The following is a 17,653-nucleotide window of genomic DNA, read 5'->3' as shown; positions in this document are numbered from 1 at the left end:
GTGTGATTTAATCTTTATATAGTGATGGAAATTCCAGTCTGAGGAGATAACACAACCTCACATAAATACTCAATGGGAGACCCGTGGTGTTAGTTAATGCTACAGTTTCCTCAATGTTCCTTTATTGTATCCTGTTTAAGATTGTATTTGCTTTTGATATTTGGCTTTTTAGTCTTTGAGCTATAATCTTTAGGGATGTGGTTGTGGGCAGTCTGTTGGCCCACCACACTGGATGGATTGAGATAAAGTTGTGTTCAGACATTGACGGTTCTTTAAGAACAAAAAAATTTATCCAATACTTTATGACCAATTACCTGCAATGATCCTGACATTCCCAGCAGCCTCAGCTGTACTTTGTGTTTAGTTCTAATTAGCAAAGGTTAGCACGCTCACATGTTCACTCAGATGGTGAACATCACCGTGTTAGCACTGCCACTGGGAGCATGAGAACATTTAGCTTAAAGTACATCTATGGCTAATAAAAACCTCCCAGAGCCACTGGGTTGTGTGTGGTTTTATTTTTAGGGCTGCAACTAATAATTATTTTCATTATCGATCTATTTGCGTGTTATTTCTTTAATTAATTAATAAATTGTTTAGTACTTTACTAGTTTACTCAGTGTACAGTGATATAAAACTGATAAAGGCAGCAAATCGTAACATTTGACATTAATTAATTATTTTAGCTCTAATTATTGTATTTCCTATTCTATGAAACAAGTCTCAGCTCTTAAAACACAATATATATTTATCATTGTGAGTATTACTCGTGCTATTAATTTCCTCTGATGTTATAAATACAAATGAAATCTTCTGTTCTACAGTAGCAGCTTGCAGTGAGCACACATGCATGTATCTTTAAAACTGCTGGATGAATTCGCCTCTGCTTTGATTTCCAACGGCTAAAATACACATTTGAACACATATGCATGATGTGTGGCATGACTCAGGAAGTGGTGATGAAACAAAGAGAAAGCAGAAGTGTGTCTGGCACAGTGCAGACAGTCAGACAGAAACAGTTGACTGAGAAGCTGGCATCCGTAAGGTAAGAGGACGAGATTTCACATTTTCCATTGCACAAGACACCTGGTTAGACTTTTTAACAGCTTCAGTTAGTTGTCAATAATGGACCAAACGTGTGTGGCACTTTTGTTTAAATGTTTAAATTAGAAGATCTTGGTGTTCTTGATTCATTGCTAATTTGCTCAAATGAGAAAATATACAATAAGTAAGGAATGATGATAAAGGAAAGATATAAAGGTGGATGATTTTTGAATGTTTTTAGATAAACTGCCACAGAGCTGAGAAATACTGTATGTTAGGTCTTTCTCTGCAATTATTCTCTCCTCAGAGTGGTGGTAGCTAAGTTTTCTGTCACAAGCTGACATTTCGCTCCAATGACGACTGCAGAATAACTATTTTCTGTGTTTTGTTTTGTTCAAATCACTAATTCCTCAGATCTTTATGAGACTTTACATTAGAGTTTAATTATAGAGAGGTGCACTGAAAAGGTCATGTATGTTAAAACATGTACAGTGTAAACGGCATGTTGCTGCAGGTGCCTAATCTAATAGAGAAAAGCTATTTCCTTTTAAATCTCTGTCATTTCCAATTTAATTAGACAGAAACATTCTGCATTCCTGCACACCTGCCTCACACAGTAGGGAGGAGTATCAGAAAGGTAGAAAACATAATTTCCCGCGCACTTTCTAACTTGCAAAACATTTGTTTACAACGTTTCAAACTAATATAAAGGATGTTCTCTGGCTGTTTGTGGTTCAGAAACCAGATACATAAAACAAGTTCACAGCTAGTAAACCCACACAGCTGACTTTTAGTCGCTTGGAACAGTGTCTCTTACAGATGTTTCTGTGTGGGAACACAGAGTAGCGACAGGAAAGACAGATTCATTTTGAAATTGTGACAGAGCCTTTGAAATTAAATCAAATCAAACTATTTTCCCAGCAGCAGCAGCAGCAGCAGCAGCAGCAGCAGCAGCAGCACCATGGCAAGCAACTGTTCATTTCCCTATGTGGACTCAGTGATGGGGTATATGGAGCTGATCATCTACGTCCCCACATTCATCCTTGGTTTGATTCTCAATGTTGCAGCGCTGTTTGTGTTCTGTGTCTTTCTGCGAAAATGGACGGAGTCAACTATCTACATGACCAGCTTGGCTCTGATGGACGTGCTCCTCCTCTTTCTCCTTCCCTTCAAAATGTACGCCACCCATCACCGCTGGTCTGCCTACCTCCAACCTTTCTGTTCAGCCTTGGAAAGCTTGTATTTTGTTGGGATATATGGCAGCATCTACACCATCATGTGTATAGCTGTGGACCGATGGGTGGCTATCTGTCACCCGTTCAAAGCCAAGCAACTGCGCTCGCCCAAAGTAGCTCTGGGGACCTGCTCAGCGGTCTGGGTAGTAGTGCTAGCAGTTATCTTCCTAACCATGAGTGGCTTCAGGGAGGCCGGGCACAAAGACTTCCGCTGCTTTCACACTTTTTCAACAAAAGGCTGGAGCCCTCCAGTGATCATTTCTTTGCTGTTGTTTGGGTTCCTGCTGCCTGCGCTGGTGCTGGTTTGCTGTTCAGTCCAGACCATCTGTGCACTTCAACAGTCCGGCCAGCGCAGCCCAAAGAGCCAGGCCTGTGTAAAGATCATCTACAGCAGTCTGAGTGCCTTCCTGGTGCCTTTCACCCCCAGCCACCTGGGCATCTTCCTGCAGTTCCTGGTGAGATCAGCTGCAAGTTATTTAAAGTAAACTGAACTGTACAGTGAAAGTGCAAATAAAGATGACACAATAATCTCACCTCAAGGTCCAGATAGTAGATCTCATCACACAATCTTCAATCAGCAGATGAGGTTTCACCACCAAGTTCTCATACAATCGCAAATCTTAATTTTTGCTCATTTCCATTTTTTCTGGCTTCTAAAATCCATAGAAATGTACCAAGCAACGAGTAAAAATCATAATTCATTTTGCGATTAACTAATGATTTAAATTACTAACTATATTATACTTATACTGAATCATGGCCACAAGAAAGGGACTGGTGGATTATAAAGTCACTTTATGACAAGTAGCTTTCTCATGGACTGTACTTGCCAGCTTGTGTATCAGGAGTACCCGCTTTGTGTTACATCGCTCTCAGAAGTAGCGCTTCCTGCCTGGGTTTTTATACTAAATCAAACAAACTACTTAACTTTTATAGCAACAGGCATACGAGGCAGGGCTGTAACCTTTTTTTTTTGCATGAAAAATGACAAACCCATAAACATATGGTTATACTAATTTACACATTTCTTGGGTGAAGGTCTTATTTTTACAATATAAATGTTACATAAATATGAGGTCTGCATATCTAACCAGCAGAAGCACATTATGCAATATGTTTTTTTTATTTTAGTATCAAAATAAGTCAAACTAATCATTGACGTCCTGGCAGACTCATTTTGCACCTGTTTTTCATCATAATTGAAAGCGACACATAATAACCTCAGTGTCCTCAGTGGGTAAGGCCCTGATACTCAGATTGTGTGTGTCATTTTTTATTCAGATGTAAGAGATATTATTTGGAACAAAGTCCTTATTACATACTGACAAATGCAACCACAAAAAAAGCAAGTGAAGCGAAAGTTTAAAGAGATCATCTTCAAAAAAAAAAAAGCCTGATAAGAACATGAAACAGTTTACACAGCTGGGTTCCCTCTGCTGTAAAAGGGTGTAAGATTTCCATGCACGTAGGAAGTATGGTAGACTAATGTTTCTCTGTCTTCCATTTAAGGTGCACCAAAAAGTGATTCAAGACTGCAGAACCATGGGCCACATCAGCCTGTTCCTACAATTATCCTTGTGCCTGTCTAACATCACCTGCTGTCTGGACGCTCTGTGCTATTACTTCATCGCTCATGAGGTGAGGAGCCCCAGAAACAGCTTCAGGTTGTCAGCGATCAGCCAAAGAAGAGCCACTTGCAGCACTTCAGAGGTCTGAACACGGAACAAAGATAATTAAAGTTAAAATATATAATTTGTCCTCAGAGGACTGTGAGTAGAGAATACTGGAGCTGGCATCTTGAACTTTAGGGCAGAGCAGTGAAACTGAAAAAGGGGCCAGTATTGTTTTCAGTAGCTGATGAGAAAATGTGGCGTTAAGAGTAATGGGTGGAAATAAAGCAGGTCAGAGTGCAATCTAACCACAGTGCTGAGAGTAAAGCTTAAGGGAGAGGATTTGACAAGCACTGATACATGATTTAGTCCATTGACAGGAAGCCGGTAGGCACCTTTTTAACCTCAGAGAGATCTGTTACCCATAGACTGCAAAAAGACAATCTGCCAACAAGCCACATTGTGACTTAAATGAAGAACTTTGTGAGATGGCTCGAAAGCACTCTCGGGTCATCCAGTCCTACACAATGACAATGAGTGAGAAACTGATTAAGGAGTACGTGAGCAGAGCTTTGAATTCTACTGTATGCATTTAAAGTCAAGTCAAAGATATGTAAAAGGCTGCTCAGAAGAACGACTTCAGATCAGGGCCGATACATTTCGGACCAGTTTGGCTCAACAGGTATTGTTAGTAAATTGTGAAACGTCTGATCAGACATCTAATTATGAAAATAATCATAGGTTTTATTTATATAGCATCATATATAAAATAAAAAACACAATAAAATACATAAAAAGTCAACTTTAAAAAGGTAAATAATGAAAACGTAAGCAAATTAAACTATTAATTTGATTTTAATTTCCATATTCACTTATCTAGTATATTTAAATAATCATGATCTATAAATCTCACAGTCACCAACCAGTTGAGATCATGAAACACATTAATGTAAGTAATTGATATTCATTAATAATTATGTAGAATTACTCTCTTAATGTCAACAGATTCTTATAAACGTAAAGGTTTAACAGTAAAACATTTAATTACTATCTTAATTATCGATGATTTCTTAGTTTGGTTCTTCAGCTCATTGTTATTGAAATATTATTAACTTGTTTTCCATCAGATCCATCATTGATTAATAAAAAGTAATTATGAATATAGCATCTTAAAATAGATTTAACTTTTAAATTTTGGGTATTCTGACATGGTTATTTTTTAGCCTTTGATGCGAAGAGAAGATACATTTATGTGTCCGTTCTGTAAATCATTATAGAAATAAAGCCCGAGGCTGAGGGCCAAAGGTTTTCTGTACAACGTGTCTGTATAATTTAGAAATCTTCTCTGACCTTATTAATGGAAAATCAAAGAATAATGTCGTAAAGGGAGATTACCGTTTTCAGTTACAGATTGTATTTCTTATAAGGCAAGGTCGGCTGACAGTTTTACGACTGCAAGCTTACTATGTTTGTTTTTATTTGTTCTTACATATTAGTTTCTTTAAACTCACCACAATGTGACATGCTGTCGGTCATGACACATCTACATATAATTTTATATTTTTTTATTTTTACAATGTAGCTTTAAATGTGCAATAATACTATAAGAATTGTTAAAAGCCATCTATTAATAGCAGTCACCATGACCTATGTACAACTAAGACTGTTGATGAGACAGTTTTGATATTAGTATGTTTATAGGCTTCCTTTGATGTATGTGAATGCAGTCAAAACTAAACCCAAATGGAAAGCTGTACATGCGGTACATTGAGCCACTCTCTGTCTTATTTTGTTAAATAGAGTCGGCCTTATTGTAAAAGTGAAAGGCTTTAATAAGTCTACATAGCGTTCCATTAGGGGTTTTATTGTATATTAATGCTGTTTTCTTTTTGTTTAAAATAACGAGTGTAAAGCTGTCTTCTGAAAACAGAAACAAGACATGAAACCTGTCACGTTTTTGGTTTATTTGCATTACTTCCATCCTAATACTTTCATCTTGCACTAGCCTCCTCATTATTGAGTTTCAATGTTATTTGCTTGTGCTCAATTCCGTTTTATTTTCATTTCTATAATTTTTCAGTAAAATGTGTTATTGTTAAGCAATGGGGCTTCTTGATCTAATTGTTGTGTGTTGAGTGTTCTTCTGTTCTTCTTCTGTGATATATAAAATATAAAATTAATATTTATCAGAGCAAAGTTGTTGACAGGAGGACAGCACAGGTCTAACTGACCCATAGAACGTTTATATTTTTACAAAATATGCTTTACTTCTATGGTTCTCTCTTCTAAGTTTTTTACTTTTACTTGACTTTTCTCAACAGTTTGCATGACATCTATATTAAAAAAAATTGAGAAACATTACTTCCATTTTCAAATGAAAAACAGCTAACCACAAGAGATTCATCCTGTGACGTGTTACATTTACCACAAGGAAGCTGCAATCATCCACATATCATAGGCAACGTATTAAAATATGTGATGCATGTCCCGGTGAACAGATCAGGCCAGTGCGTTTGTCCCAGCTACATTATGTCTGTACTAGCTGTGAGGAAGTTTACAAAGAAAAATATAGTCTTTGTTTCCCTTTTTCAAAGACTGGCTGCCTTTTTGCAATATTTACATATTATAGTTTGCACAATTTCCAATTATTGTAACCCATCATTTGCAGATTCATGTATGCTTTACTGAAACTGATACTGATGAACATTCAGAAGACAAAACATTTTTGATCATTTATTCTTAAAGCAGTGAAATATTACAAGAAAAATCGACTGTACAGCAAAATAAGGTATTCAAGACGATGAAATATGAGCACATATCACATGTCTCTCTCAAAAGAGACCTTTTTGCTCCTGGTTGTACATTAGAAAGACACCCCAAATCTTTTTAAAGTTGGGACAAATCAACAATGTAGAGATTATAATGCCAAGATAGGAAAGACTGGGAACTGGCAAGAGCTAAAGACAACAGCCAAATCCAAGTAGAGGAGGAAGAGCAAGACAAAATGAGTTTTAGCCTTTGATATCATCTACAGTAAAAAGCATTCATTTTAAATATTTCATATACCCTTAACAATAAGCATAGCATTGCTGACTGCAGACTTTGGTTCCTTCTGTCCCTCTAAAGCACTGCTACTAATTACAGTCTAAAGCCATTATATCCAAGGAGTGGGAAAAGTGTGACACCAGAGGAAATAAAGAGACAAACCATAAAGAAATGTTCACAAAACAAGTCGATTTCAGATAAAAATCTATGCCTGTAACAATATGTTCAAAATCAATTTACAGTATATATTGCTTAGGAACAATCAAAGTTATATACACCATTCATTAATGATATAAACCAGCAAAGAAACGTCTAAACTACATGAGGTATGTTTTGCCATTTTCTGACATTCAAAACAAAATAAAATAACAACAAGACAAAAATATTAACTTGAGTGCACAGTGCAAGCAGCTCCCAAGTATCCTTACCACCACCCACAGTACACTGGGTTACTAAATAACAATAAGGACAAAAATAAAATAAAAGTCATCTGATGAAAATGTCACAGACTGACACACATTAACATTAACATCTGATGCACAATTTGACAAGCTACAGATATATCCAAACATTTATAACATCGTCCAAATATACAGACAGTCTGAATAAAAAAGACATTAACATTGTACATTAACAATAAAAGAGCATTTCCAACTTGAAACAAACAGACATTAAAACTGTAACTCAAATTGTTGGACAAATACTTGCTCTTAAAGTGCAGTTAAAAGCCTAAAGAATTCAAGGAGGTATGGTTTGAAATTGGCTTCAGTGTTTGATGGCTGTGATTTCCGCTTCAGATTTAGACCCTGTCGCAGATGACAGTCTCAACCACAAAAGTGTTCTCAAAGTGACGAATGCTATGACATTTCTTCGTCTCGCGCCTCTCGATACCTGGAAGAGAAAAGACGACATGTTTAGAAAATCTGTTCAGTACTGAAACTGCAAGATAGCTGTGTTCATTATACTTCTGCTGTTGCCATGCCTACACTCGCGTCCATTTTGAATCAGCAGTGGTGATCCCCGCAGATTACATCCATATATGTACTCAGGGGGAAGTTTGTTGCATCATTTCTGAAGATCTCACTCCAATTAAAGGCAGCAACGACAGAGATATTGCTCATGTGCATCACTACCACCTCCATAGTGTGTGGATGTGTCCACTGTACTAGTGACTCACATAGCAGGAAGTTCCCAGGCTGTGCCCACACACACACACACACTGACATGAGAATCATACTGCCAGGCTGTTAGAGGAGGATTTACACTGCAGACACACTGTCTAAAATAGGAAGCCCCTATTTGGTTCTGGTTGTCATTGTTTTCTGCATGGTCACTTGCTCTCTGCTTGCTCCTACACACCAAAACTGAACACCGGATTCCCTGTGACTCACCGGAGGAATACTTTCCTCCTCGAGTACAGAGAGATCACAGTGACCCAGCACACGTCACAAGACTCAACATCTCACAAGGGTGGGTGTGAAAGAGCTGGATAAATCAGCGGAAGTGACCCCGCCACTCATCATCACTCATTATTTAGCATCTCATATTGCCTGAGTGTATTGGAACAGGAAGTGTGTACTCACGTCGGTGCTGGTTGCGACGTCTGAGGCGGTAGGTTTCTTTGCCGTAGCACAGCCTGTGGATGAATGGACCCAGCTGCCGCATGTTCCTCACCCTCCCTGTCACCATCATCTCCTCCTGGATGATGTAAGTCTGAGGAAGGTACGTCCCTCTCTGTGGCAAAGAGACACAAATGAATCACTCATCAGTCGATCTGTCTGTGGGAGGAGGATGGGAACATGCTGTCCTTCACTCTCTCCGACAGCCATTCATCTCCAACAATGCTCTCACAACGGCTTCGTCAGTGACATCAACAGCTAACGTAGTGAGTGCCTCACCTTGACATTGATGAGCAGCTCCCACAGGTTCCTTGGAGGCATCACCAAGGTTGTGTTCAGCTCAGTGATGTAGCATTTGTCCAAAGCAATGTCATGATAGGCTGTAAGGCCCTGGAATAGATTAAATACAGGTTAAAACCTAAGCCATAATGAAACACTTGTAATGCAAACACAAAATGTAATGAGAGGAAACCAGTTAGCATATGGTTGCCTTACCCTCTGAAAGTCATGGATTATATCAGCAGGGTCGCTGCCTCCAAAGTGTGGCACAGGTACACTGATCTGCTCGTAGTTGTCATCAAGGTAGATGCCGACATTCTCCTCAAGTTCTTGCCGACCCCTCAGAGGAGCATACACAGAGTCCTCGTAGATTACCCGACAGTGGAACAAGCTGTCTTCTGGGATCTGCTAATGGTACGCAACAGAGCTGAGTTAGCATGTGATGTGTGAAGGTTGTGTGTTTTTAAAACATTTTAGGTTCTTAACAATCGTTGCCACTGGGTTCAGGATACAATGTAATAAAGGGAGGCAGAGTGAACTGACCTGAGGTATAAAGTAGTAGCGATAGACATAGATAGAGGCCAGCACCAGTCCTGACATGAAGACCACCAGGCCAAAGGTGAGGCAGCAGAGGCCAGTTGGAAAAGGCTTCTTGGGCCTGACAGGAAGAACCAGCTGCTCCTGTGAAGAGAAAAGAGAAAGGCAGATTGGTTAGAGGACAAGTCAAGGTTGACAAGGAGAAGTCAGCTAGTTAGCCAAGAGATTGTGGTATGAACCGGAACCTTTGGCGTGACCACAAGTTTTTAAATTATACAAAATATGTGCATAATGTTGCAAATGGTTTTCCATTTGATGTAGATTTTAGTTTGATGTCTTATGTCCTATCCAGTTCTATAACGGTGTATCAGCATCAGTGGACGTGATGTCCTCTCACACTGCCATGCTTTAAAGTCGAAATCGTAATAGAGTCAATTCTGATAAGAGGCGGTTGCCAAGTCGTTAGTCAGAGGAGGAGATCTGGTAGACGTAGGACGGACTGGAATGAGACATGCCAGATGCCCACCCACAGTCTCTCAGTCAATCTGCTGCCTCTCCCTACTACTGTTGCTATGGAGAGCGGAAGCAGGGAGAACAGATTGTGCCAGGCTCTGACGAAGACGCTGGCACGTGGCCGTCTGGGTCTATTCTTAGAGGCCTACTTCCACGCTCCATATTTGCAGTTTGCTAGCACCCTCAGTGGGAGTCAAAATGAGAACAATTGCATGGAGCAGGAGTCCCTCGGCAGAGGCGGACATATTAATAGATCTACACACATTGGCTCTGACGCCTAGCCTACAGTCGCAGCCAATCTGAATCCACACAGCATTTGACATCATGTCTTATTCTTCGCTTGACGTAGCGAACAGGTGAAAGGTGTTTGCAGAAGTGATGGATGCGTCATCAAGTGGTATTCATTGTGTACAGTGTGTTAGGGGAAGAAAAAAAGAACGAGGTGTAGACAGGCGTACATTGTGTGTACCACATATCTAATTATGTTTAACTCCTGGGAGGTAGTCCAGAAAGGAAGCTAAGAAAAGCTGAATTTATTGTGACAAGCCAGACTGTCTAAACATTCAATTTAAGCCGTTCTACTATCATAACTCAGCAATAATATGAGGAAAAATCAAGACACCATCATGTGCACAATATCTATCTCTCTATCTATCTACTTTAACATTTAGTACTTTCAATACAGCTTTATTCTGTTCAAATTGAGCTCTATGTTTTAGAACTGCAGTCTGAAAATGAAGGACCTGGGATCTTCCATGTTGCAGATTAGTTTCAGGCTGTAAATTGCCAGTGTAACACAATGAGATGCTTAGTTCCTTTCTGAACTCCCCTGGTCATTTAAAGCCAATCTACTGCTTACCTGCCCTAGAACTTGACTTTAACTAAAGTAAAACTACAAATTTTAACTCTTGACCTTGTATAATGCCAATTTGAGTGAGGAATCAGTAAACTGCCTGTAGACCACGCCTACTGTTTACATACAACACAAAATAATCCTGGATTACCATTTTCACTCACAGGCTCGTGCACTCTCAGGCGCAACCTGCAGGATTTACGTGGCATAACACCTCTTGACGTCACTGATTGGTGCAGTGACCGCATCTGACAGCTCTGTTGTTTTCTCATCTCGACAAAAACTAACATACAAATGTTTTAAAAGAGGCTTTTTGCGCCTCTGCCTCCCGCCTGTACTTAAACAACGGGGGATTGTTCCTTTTATACATGCATACTTTATGAACCACTTAAGAGTAATGGTGTCATATTCTGCTGAAGGCGCACATACACAGGACAGGGCAGCCATCTGCAGTGTGTCCTCGAGGTGGCCAAACAAGGTGACGTAATGTCAACATCCCCAAGCGGGGATGGCCTGCACTGTACAACATTATTAGTCTCTATTACTGTCGGCCAGCAAGAGCAATATAATAAACTGCAGTGTGATTGTTTAACCATCCAGCTGCATTAAGGTTATAGTAAAAAAAAAAAAAAAAAAAAAAAGATGCAATATATTACTTCATCTGTCATCATGGATTACAAGCGTACAATTAAGTGACATGATGATGCATGGACAGACAAATCAAACATTAGTCTGCAGATAAGAATAAACAGACATAACGTTAATCTACTTATCTTCTACCTGTGCAGAAGGAGTGGATGCTACTCGTGCTATACTGACACACAGGACAAATGCCACAACACAAGACAAACACAAACAAAAGTGTGCAAACTCACGTGAGCCTGAGGTATAATGATCTTGTGTCCATCGACCTCTTTTTCAGGCTTCTGCGCCGACACTGGCTGTAAAGTGATCTTCACCATGTTTGTCTGTTCGGTGTGTAATTGCTTTATCTCGTATCTGATTCAGTGCGCTGGTTTCATCCACCGAGCCGGGAAGATTATATAGCGGAGGACCAGTCTCGCCCCCGGGACTCAGTGACATCAGAAGAGCGTCTTCTCTGACGAACAAGTATTGTGTGGGTCTGAAGGAAAAGCCGCCTCGCCGCTGTCAAAATAAGAGTCCAAGACTGGCTAAAACGTTTAGATTTAGCAAAACATGCACACTTGTGAGCTATTTGGTATGCATATAAATATACTTTAATGTTTTAAGATATTTAGGATGAAAAAAACCTAATTGTATCTCCTGTGAGTTGATATTACACAACGTCGTGCCCTTATTCTGAAGGAAAGTGCCCGATATGGTAGTGCTTTCCGTATTTTATTTAAAGCTGCATCTCCTCTTCTCAACCATGTTCCCAACACTATCATCCGGAAATGTAGGGATGTTTCAAACTCTCAGCCAGCTACTAGACTGCAATAAAGTTATCACTAGGTCACTACTACTATATAATACTACTACTACTAATAATAATAATAATAGCTTTTAGCCCTTACTTGTTGGCTCATCTAGGCATGTAATGTATTGTGCAGTACTGCATACTGTGAATTATGTGTGCCTTGGTTTGAGAACTTAATAAATATTATATATAATAATATACTTTGTGAATTGTACTATACATGTATAGTACAATGTAATGCATTGTAATCCGAACATTTAGTATAGTATAAACCGGTAAGTATACCTCAAAGCAAATCTTACATGATTAAAATAGGTCACTGCATGTGGTTATAAAGCAGGTATTGTAGTAAATAATTTAAATATTTGATCATTATTTAGCTAAATGTAATCCTAATTTCATTAATTAAACTTTGAAACATCACGTCAAATGATCAGATGTAACTATTAATTTTTTTTCTTTAACTAAACTTACTAAAACCTTATGGCCACCTTTGTGCCCTATCACCCAGCAGCCAGACTTTCTGTAACAGTACAACTGTAAACCAGACACATTTACAAATGCATGTCCCCCCCCCCCTGAAATTCTAATTACACAACACATGCAAATTTGCACAGACATGCACACAGCTCTCGTCACCATATGTGAATAGTCAAGGAAGTGTGTCCGTATGACTCACTACAGACTTAAGCAACACAGTGTGTTACATTTGAACAATATAGGAAAACTGAGTTGATTATGCGACAATAAACTACTCTGAAAAGCTCTACTTACAAATGATACTAGAATAGGCAATGTAAACATGTCATTAAACCTTCCAAATACAGGGATGATGTACAATAGAGCCAACACAACTCTGTCTAAGGCTGCTTGTTCATCAGGGTCTTTACACTCTTTACACATGAGAGTAATGTACTTGACAAATGGCTCAAATCATCCAATTCACATTAGTTTGTTTTGCTGTTGTTTTATTTTTTACAGTGGGAGAGGAGCACTATTACCCTTGTCCTCATAAGTGGACTGATGGCTAACAATCAAACATGAAATAGGCCCAGCTGACTAATGATGCAATGTGAGAATTGGCAGATATGTGGCCTATTGCTGACACACATTAAAAGAAAGTGCTTCAGAAAGTTAAAGGGTAAGTGCTGAAGTGTATTTTTTTTGCAAGAGGAGATTGATATACTTAAATAACCTGCACCTGAATGATGTAGAGTGTAGAATGGTTGTTGTCATGCATTTCTATAAAAGATCAATGCTGAAGTATTTCCACTGATTTAATTATATCTTATTTGTTTCTGCCTTGGCAACAGAAGTTGCTGACCATTTTTGGAGACCCTTTCTGATATAATTTATCTAAGCAGTTCATGTTTTTACCTTATATACACTGTAAGTTCATATACTGTAGGTTTATATATGTGTAGGTTCATACATTATATAATATACACTGTAGGTTCAGACCTTACATTCACTGTAGGTTCAGACCTTACATTCACTGTAGGTTCAGACCTTACATTCACTGTAGGTTCAGACCTTACATTCACTGTAGGTTCATATACTCTAGGTTCATACACTGTAGGTTAGGTCAGATCAAAATTATATAATATACACGTAAGTTCTTATACTGTATTTATATATGTGTAGGTTAACATTATATAATATACACTACCTTACATCAGTAGGTCAGACCTTACATTCACTGTAGGTCAGACCTACATCACTGTAGGTTCAGACCTTACATTCACTGTAGGTTCATACACTGTAGGTTCATACGCTGTAGGTTCATAAATTATATAATATACACTGTAAGTTCTTATACTGTAGGTTTAGACCTTTCATTCACTGTAGATTCAGACTTTACATTCACTGTAGGTTCATACACTGTAGGTTCATACACTGTAGGTTCAGACCTTTCATTCACTGTAGCTTTAGATTGAAATTGGGGACAAAAGCTAACATGACCACTGACTACTGGCGGGGACGAGCGTTGCGCGCCCTCGATGTGCCTTGCTCTCGTAGCCAGTTCAGCCATTCACATGTAAATGAACCGTCATATATATCTAGTACATGCCCCCTCGGAGGTGCATTGAGGAGCCCAGTCTGTCTGCAAGCTTTGTTGGCCGCTGGGATCGCCCGGCCATCTGTCCCATTGACAAGCTGTAACGGCTCTTTGGATTACCCACCAACCTCCCGTGCAGTGGGCTTCTGGCAGCGCCTGGGTTAAACTACAACAACATGGCCCCCATCCGTAACAACACAAACGGAATGGACAGAGGTGATAACTGCAGTGGGATCAACTCTGACAGAAAGGTACGGGCCTGTGTGAGAACTTAATGCCAATATTTCTGCTTCAACTTGGCCGATAACTGACTAAAGTTGACTCCATTGTCCTTACTGTTTTGGCAGATGAGGAAACCTCTGGTGGAGAAGAAAAGAAGAGCTCGCATCAATGAAAGTTTACAAGAACTCAGAGTTCTCATCGCGGATGCCGACGTAAGATAATATCTATATATATGTTTTAAGGCCCCTGCCTTATGTGGCGTTGTTTCTTCTAAATTAACTAACGTGATGTCTTGTTTTTAGCTGGTTAGCTTTGTTTTGCCAGTGCTTGTTTCTTACGCTTTTTTCTGGTCACCCGCTGCAGTTGCAATCAAAGATGGAGAACGCCGAAGTGCTGGAGATGACAGTGAAACGTGTGGAGAGCATCTTGCAGAGCCGGGCTCAAGGTAAACCCTATACTGCACATTACTGTTTACTTAAGTAAGCCATTAACCATTAATTAAAGTTATAGTTGGTTACAGTTTCGCTAAAAAGTGATTTACCTAGTGTGGCATTTTACTTTCCGCCGCCGAACAATATAGTACTTTAAAAACTAACATAACAAACTGATTTATAACGGTTGGCGCATTAATATTCTAATCAACGGCACTGCGGCCACAGGTGTGTGTGTGTGTGTGCATCTTCCGCCTCGGCTCAGCCAATCACAGCAGAGAACCAGACGTTTGTCCGTTATGCGTCCATTTGTAGTTTTAGCTAAGTTTTGAGCTAACGGTTGTTGCTTTGTTTTAATCTTCCCGTAGAGGTTGACGCTGTTAACCGGGAGGCCTGTGAGCGGTTCGCGGCGGGATACATCCAGTGTATGCATGATGTGCACACTTTCGTGTCCAGCTGTCCGGGAATTGACCCAACAGTAGCCGCGGAGCTGTTGAACCACCTCCTGGAGAGCATGCCCCTGAACGACGAGGACCGCCTCCGGGTGATGCACCCGGACTCTGTGGCGGAGTGCCCCGGCAGTAACAGCACTTGGGCCCTGCCTGAGAGCATGTACACGGCCCTGGTGTCCCCAGCACCCTCCACCACCTCCAGCGATGACCTCTGCTCTGACCTGGACGATACAGACTCGGAGCAGAGTCAGGTTTCTTCTTCAGAGGAGGCTGATAGCCAGGATGTGTTGAGCTTGCCTTCCTTAACTTACTCCAAGTCAGTGTGGAGACCATGGTAGATAAATTAAAGGAGATAGCATGTTTTAATCTACTGTAGATGATTTATTGCTCTGTGTTTAGGTTGTTTTGTGGGGTAGGCCTCAGGTGTTGTTTTGTGGGGTACGGTGCTGAACGACATCGGAGAAGCTCTTTTTGTGTAATTATTGGGGAACTACAATTGAATTCAAATGTATTTAATAAATAAAGTATGTAATTAAATCTGTTTTGCAGAGGTCAGAGAGGGTCTTCATTTGGAAGTGTATTGGCTTTATACAGGCCTGCCTTCAGTGAAGGGACAAAATGCATATGTAAATATTTACTTGTTGAATATGACTGGGCTGTATAGACGATAGCTGTCCCACTAGGAATGCATTGTTAGTTGTGTGTAAATTATTTTTTATTTAGGATTGTCTTTTAACTTTTGTATTTATAAGTATCAAATGACTGTTAGTAGGCTACCTCACCTAATACGTTTCAATAAATATCCTTTTGACTTTTGTTTTAAATTCTATTTGTGCAGCACTTTCTTCCAAAAAAGCCACATTTTCCACACACAAGGATCCCACTCTCCACCCACCCACGGCTGTTTCCAAGATATTAGTTATTACTCTGCAATAGTGGGCCATTTGTGTGCACTCTCTCTCTCTCTCTCCAATATCCCTTAGCACATTGTAGGCATTTGTGAGGTGTGAAATGAGTAATCCACTCACTCCTTATATAGGCCTCGTTGAGGACTTGGCAAATGGGTTTTATAACTCTACTTCAGCTTTTTTTTGATGTTGCAGTTTTAAAATAACATGGGAACAAATAACTTGCGCAGTCATTGAATTGTACTATGACTAACAAAGCCACCACTGTCGCGCATTCTTGTATCCTCTGATTGGTTTGTAAGAGTATGGTTTTATCATATTGTATGGATTACACTGCATATGCAGCTTTCATGCAGGGTGACAAACCAATAGTTCAGTGCATATGACTTATAAAAAGTAAATTTATACTATGCTATCCAGAAGAAGGAGGGTTAAGAGTGCCATGCTAATTCACATTCCCTTAGAAAGCTTGTGTCTGCATCCTCAGACACGACCTCTGTGGTCCTGGTGGGAGCTACAGACACCGTTCTGCCTCTGCCCCATCAGCCGCTACAAACAAATGAATAAGAAAAGACAGCAATCCTGAGCTGGGTCTTAATCCATCTGCAGTCAGATGCCTCCTCTGGTGTTCCTGTGATGTCCACTCCCAAGTGTCACTTTTTACACTGTCCACGGTCTTAAAACACCCGTAGTGAGAGGGATCTTTGGTGAAATGACAAGAAAAAGATTAACACACAAGAGTATGTAGAAGAATATTCATCCTAGTTGGGATCACATATCTCCAGTGTTGGAAAGTAACTAAGTACTTAAGTAATTAAGTGTAATTCTGAGGTACTTGCAGTTTTGTGTGTATTTTATTTCAGAGGTAAATGTAGTATTATTACATAAACTACATTTATCTGAAAGCTGCAGTTGCTACTATGCAGATTAAGAAAACAAAACACGATTAACTTATAAAATATGATTAATTATTAGAGACTAAACTGTATAAAGTATATAAAGTAGTTAAAAATAGCTCTACCCTGACCAGATACCACATACTGTTACTTTGAGTATTTACATTTTCTGCTACTTTATACTGTAATTTATACTACTTTTACCACATTTCAGAGGAAATATTCCACTTTTTACTCCACTACAATTACAGTTGAATTATTAGTTTAAAGATTAATGCACAAAATACTGCATACATGTTATAATAATATAATATGTGATGATAGAAACTTTCTTATGTGGACTTTCTACACAATGAGTAATTTTTTTGGTAATACTACGTCTGCTTCTTTATTACTACACTCAAGCTTACACAAGTGTTATTCTTTTAACTGTTTAACTCCCAGAATGTTTTTGAAAGAAAGAAAGAAAGAAAGTTATTTCATGATAACGAACTTAAAGCAGTCCGCTCGGA

At 39.4% G+C, this 17,653-nt stretch overlaps 3 protein-coding genes across 5 annotated transcripts; 2 read left to right on the top strand and 1 right to left on the bottom strand.

Moving 5' to 3' along the window:
• Positions 1–953: 953 nt before the first annotated feature.
• On the top strand, positions 954–6,010 carry LOC127377213 (G-protein coupled receptor 55). Of its 3 annotated transcripts, none has more exons than XM_051425127.1 (3): positions 954–1,045; positions 1,972–2,734; positions 3,789–6,010. In XM_051425127.1, exons 1-3 carry the CDS (start codon positions 960–962, stop codon positions 3,993–3,995), a joined length of 1,056 nt encoding a protein of 351 aa, XP_051281087.1. In that variant the 5' UTR covers positions 954–959; the 3' UTR covers positions 3,996–6,010. The 3 variants fall into 3 exon arrangements, with proteins under 3 accessions (XP_051281087.1, XP_051281003.1, XP_051280925.1); XM_051425043.1 differs by having other exon boundaries at positions 1,969–2,734; XM_051424965.1 differs by having other exon boundaries at positions 1,966–2,734.
• Positions 6,011–6,609: 599 nt separating this feature from the next.
• On the bottom strand, positions 6,610–11,755 carry itm2cb (integral membrane protein 2Cb). The gene is made up of 6 exons (XM_051425253.1): positions 11,611–11,755; positions 9,376–9,513; positions 9,049–9,240; positions 8,833–8,943; positions 8,518–8,668; positions 6,610–7,825 (listed from the first exon to the last, which is right to left on the bottom strand). The coding sequence occupies exons 1-6, from the start codon at positions 11,695–11,697 to the stop codon at positions 7,734–7,736; spliced, it is 771 nt and encodes a 256-aa protein (XP_051281213.1). The 5' UTR covers positions 11,698–11,755; the 3' UTR covers positions 6,610–7,733.
• Positions 11,756–14,147: 2,392 nt separating this feature from the next.
• Positions 14,148–16,161, top strand: hes6 (hes family bHLH transcription factor 6). Its single transcript, XM_051425378.1, has 4 exons — positions 14,148–14,483; positions 14,580–14,666; positions 14,818–14,899; positions 15,254–16,161. Exons 1-4 carry the CDS (start codon positions 14,409–14,411, stop codon positions 15,673–15,675), a joined length of 666 nt encoding a protein of 221 aa, XP_051281338.1. The 5' UTR covers positions 14,148–14,408; the 3' UTR covers positions 15,676–16,161.
• The last annotated feature ends 1,492 nt before the right edge of the window (positions 16,162–17,653 follow it).

This window comes from Dicentrarchus labrax, unplaced genomic scaffold (assembly GCF_905237075.1).
Source record: "Dicentrarchus labrax unplaced genomic scaffold, dlabrax2021, whole genome shotgun sequence".
NCBI classification, from domain to species: Eukaryota; Metazoa; Chordata; class Actinopteri; family Moronidae; genus Dicentrarchus; species Dicentrarchus labrax.
The sequence above is the reverse complement of the archived record's forward strand: the minus strand, read 5'-3'. Positions and strand labels throughout refer to the sequence as shown.

Excerpts from the sequence above, each read along its gene's own strand:
- LOC127377213 (XM_051424965.1), top strand. The coding sequence starts at position 960 with ATGAAACAAAGAGAAAGCAGAAGTGTGTCTGGCACAGTGCAGACAGTC. Across the intron at positions 1,046-1,965 it reads GAGAAGCTGGCATCCGTAAG|CAGCAGCAGCAGCAGCAGCA; the intron begins GTAAGAGGACGA and ends CTATTTTCCCAG. Across the intron at positions 2,735-3,788 it reads GCATCTTCCTGCAGTTCCTG|GTGCACCAAAAAGTGATTCA; the intron begins GTGAGATCAGCT and ends CTTCCATTTAAG.
- itm2cb (XM_051425253.1), bottom strand. The coding sequence starts at position 11,697 with ATGGTGAAGATCACTTTACAGCCAGTGTCGGCGCAGAAGCCTGAAAAA. Across the intron at positions 9,514-11,610 it reads TCATTATACCTCAGGCTCAC|GAGCAGCTGGTTCTTCCTGT; the intron begins GTGAGTTTGCAC and ends TTCTCTTCACAG. Across the intron at positions 8,669-8,832 it reads AGCTGCTCATCAATGTCAAG|AGAGGGACGTACCTTCCTCA; the intron begins GTGAGGCACTCA and ends TCTTTGCCACAG.
- hes6 (XM_051425378.1), top strand. The coding sequence starts at position 14,409 with ATGGCCCCCATCCGTAACAACACAAACGGAATGGACAGAGGTGATAAC. Across the intron at positions 14,484-14,579 it reads GGATCAACTCTGACAGAAAG|ATGAGGAAACCTCTGGTGGA; the intron begins GTACGGGCCTGT and ends CTGTTTTGGCAG. Across the intron at positions 14,900-15,253 it reads CTTGCAGAGCCGGGCTCAAG|AGGTTGACGCTGTTAACCGG; the intron begins GTAAACCCTATA and ends ATCTTCCCGTAG.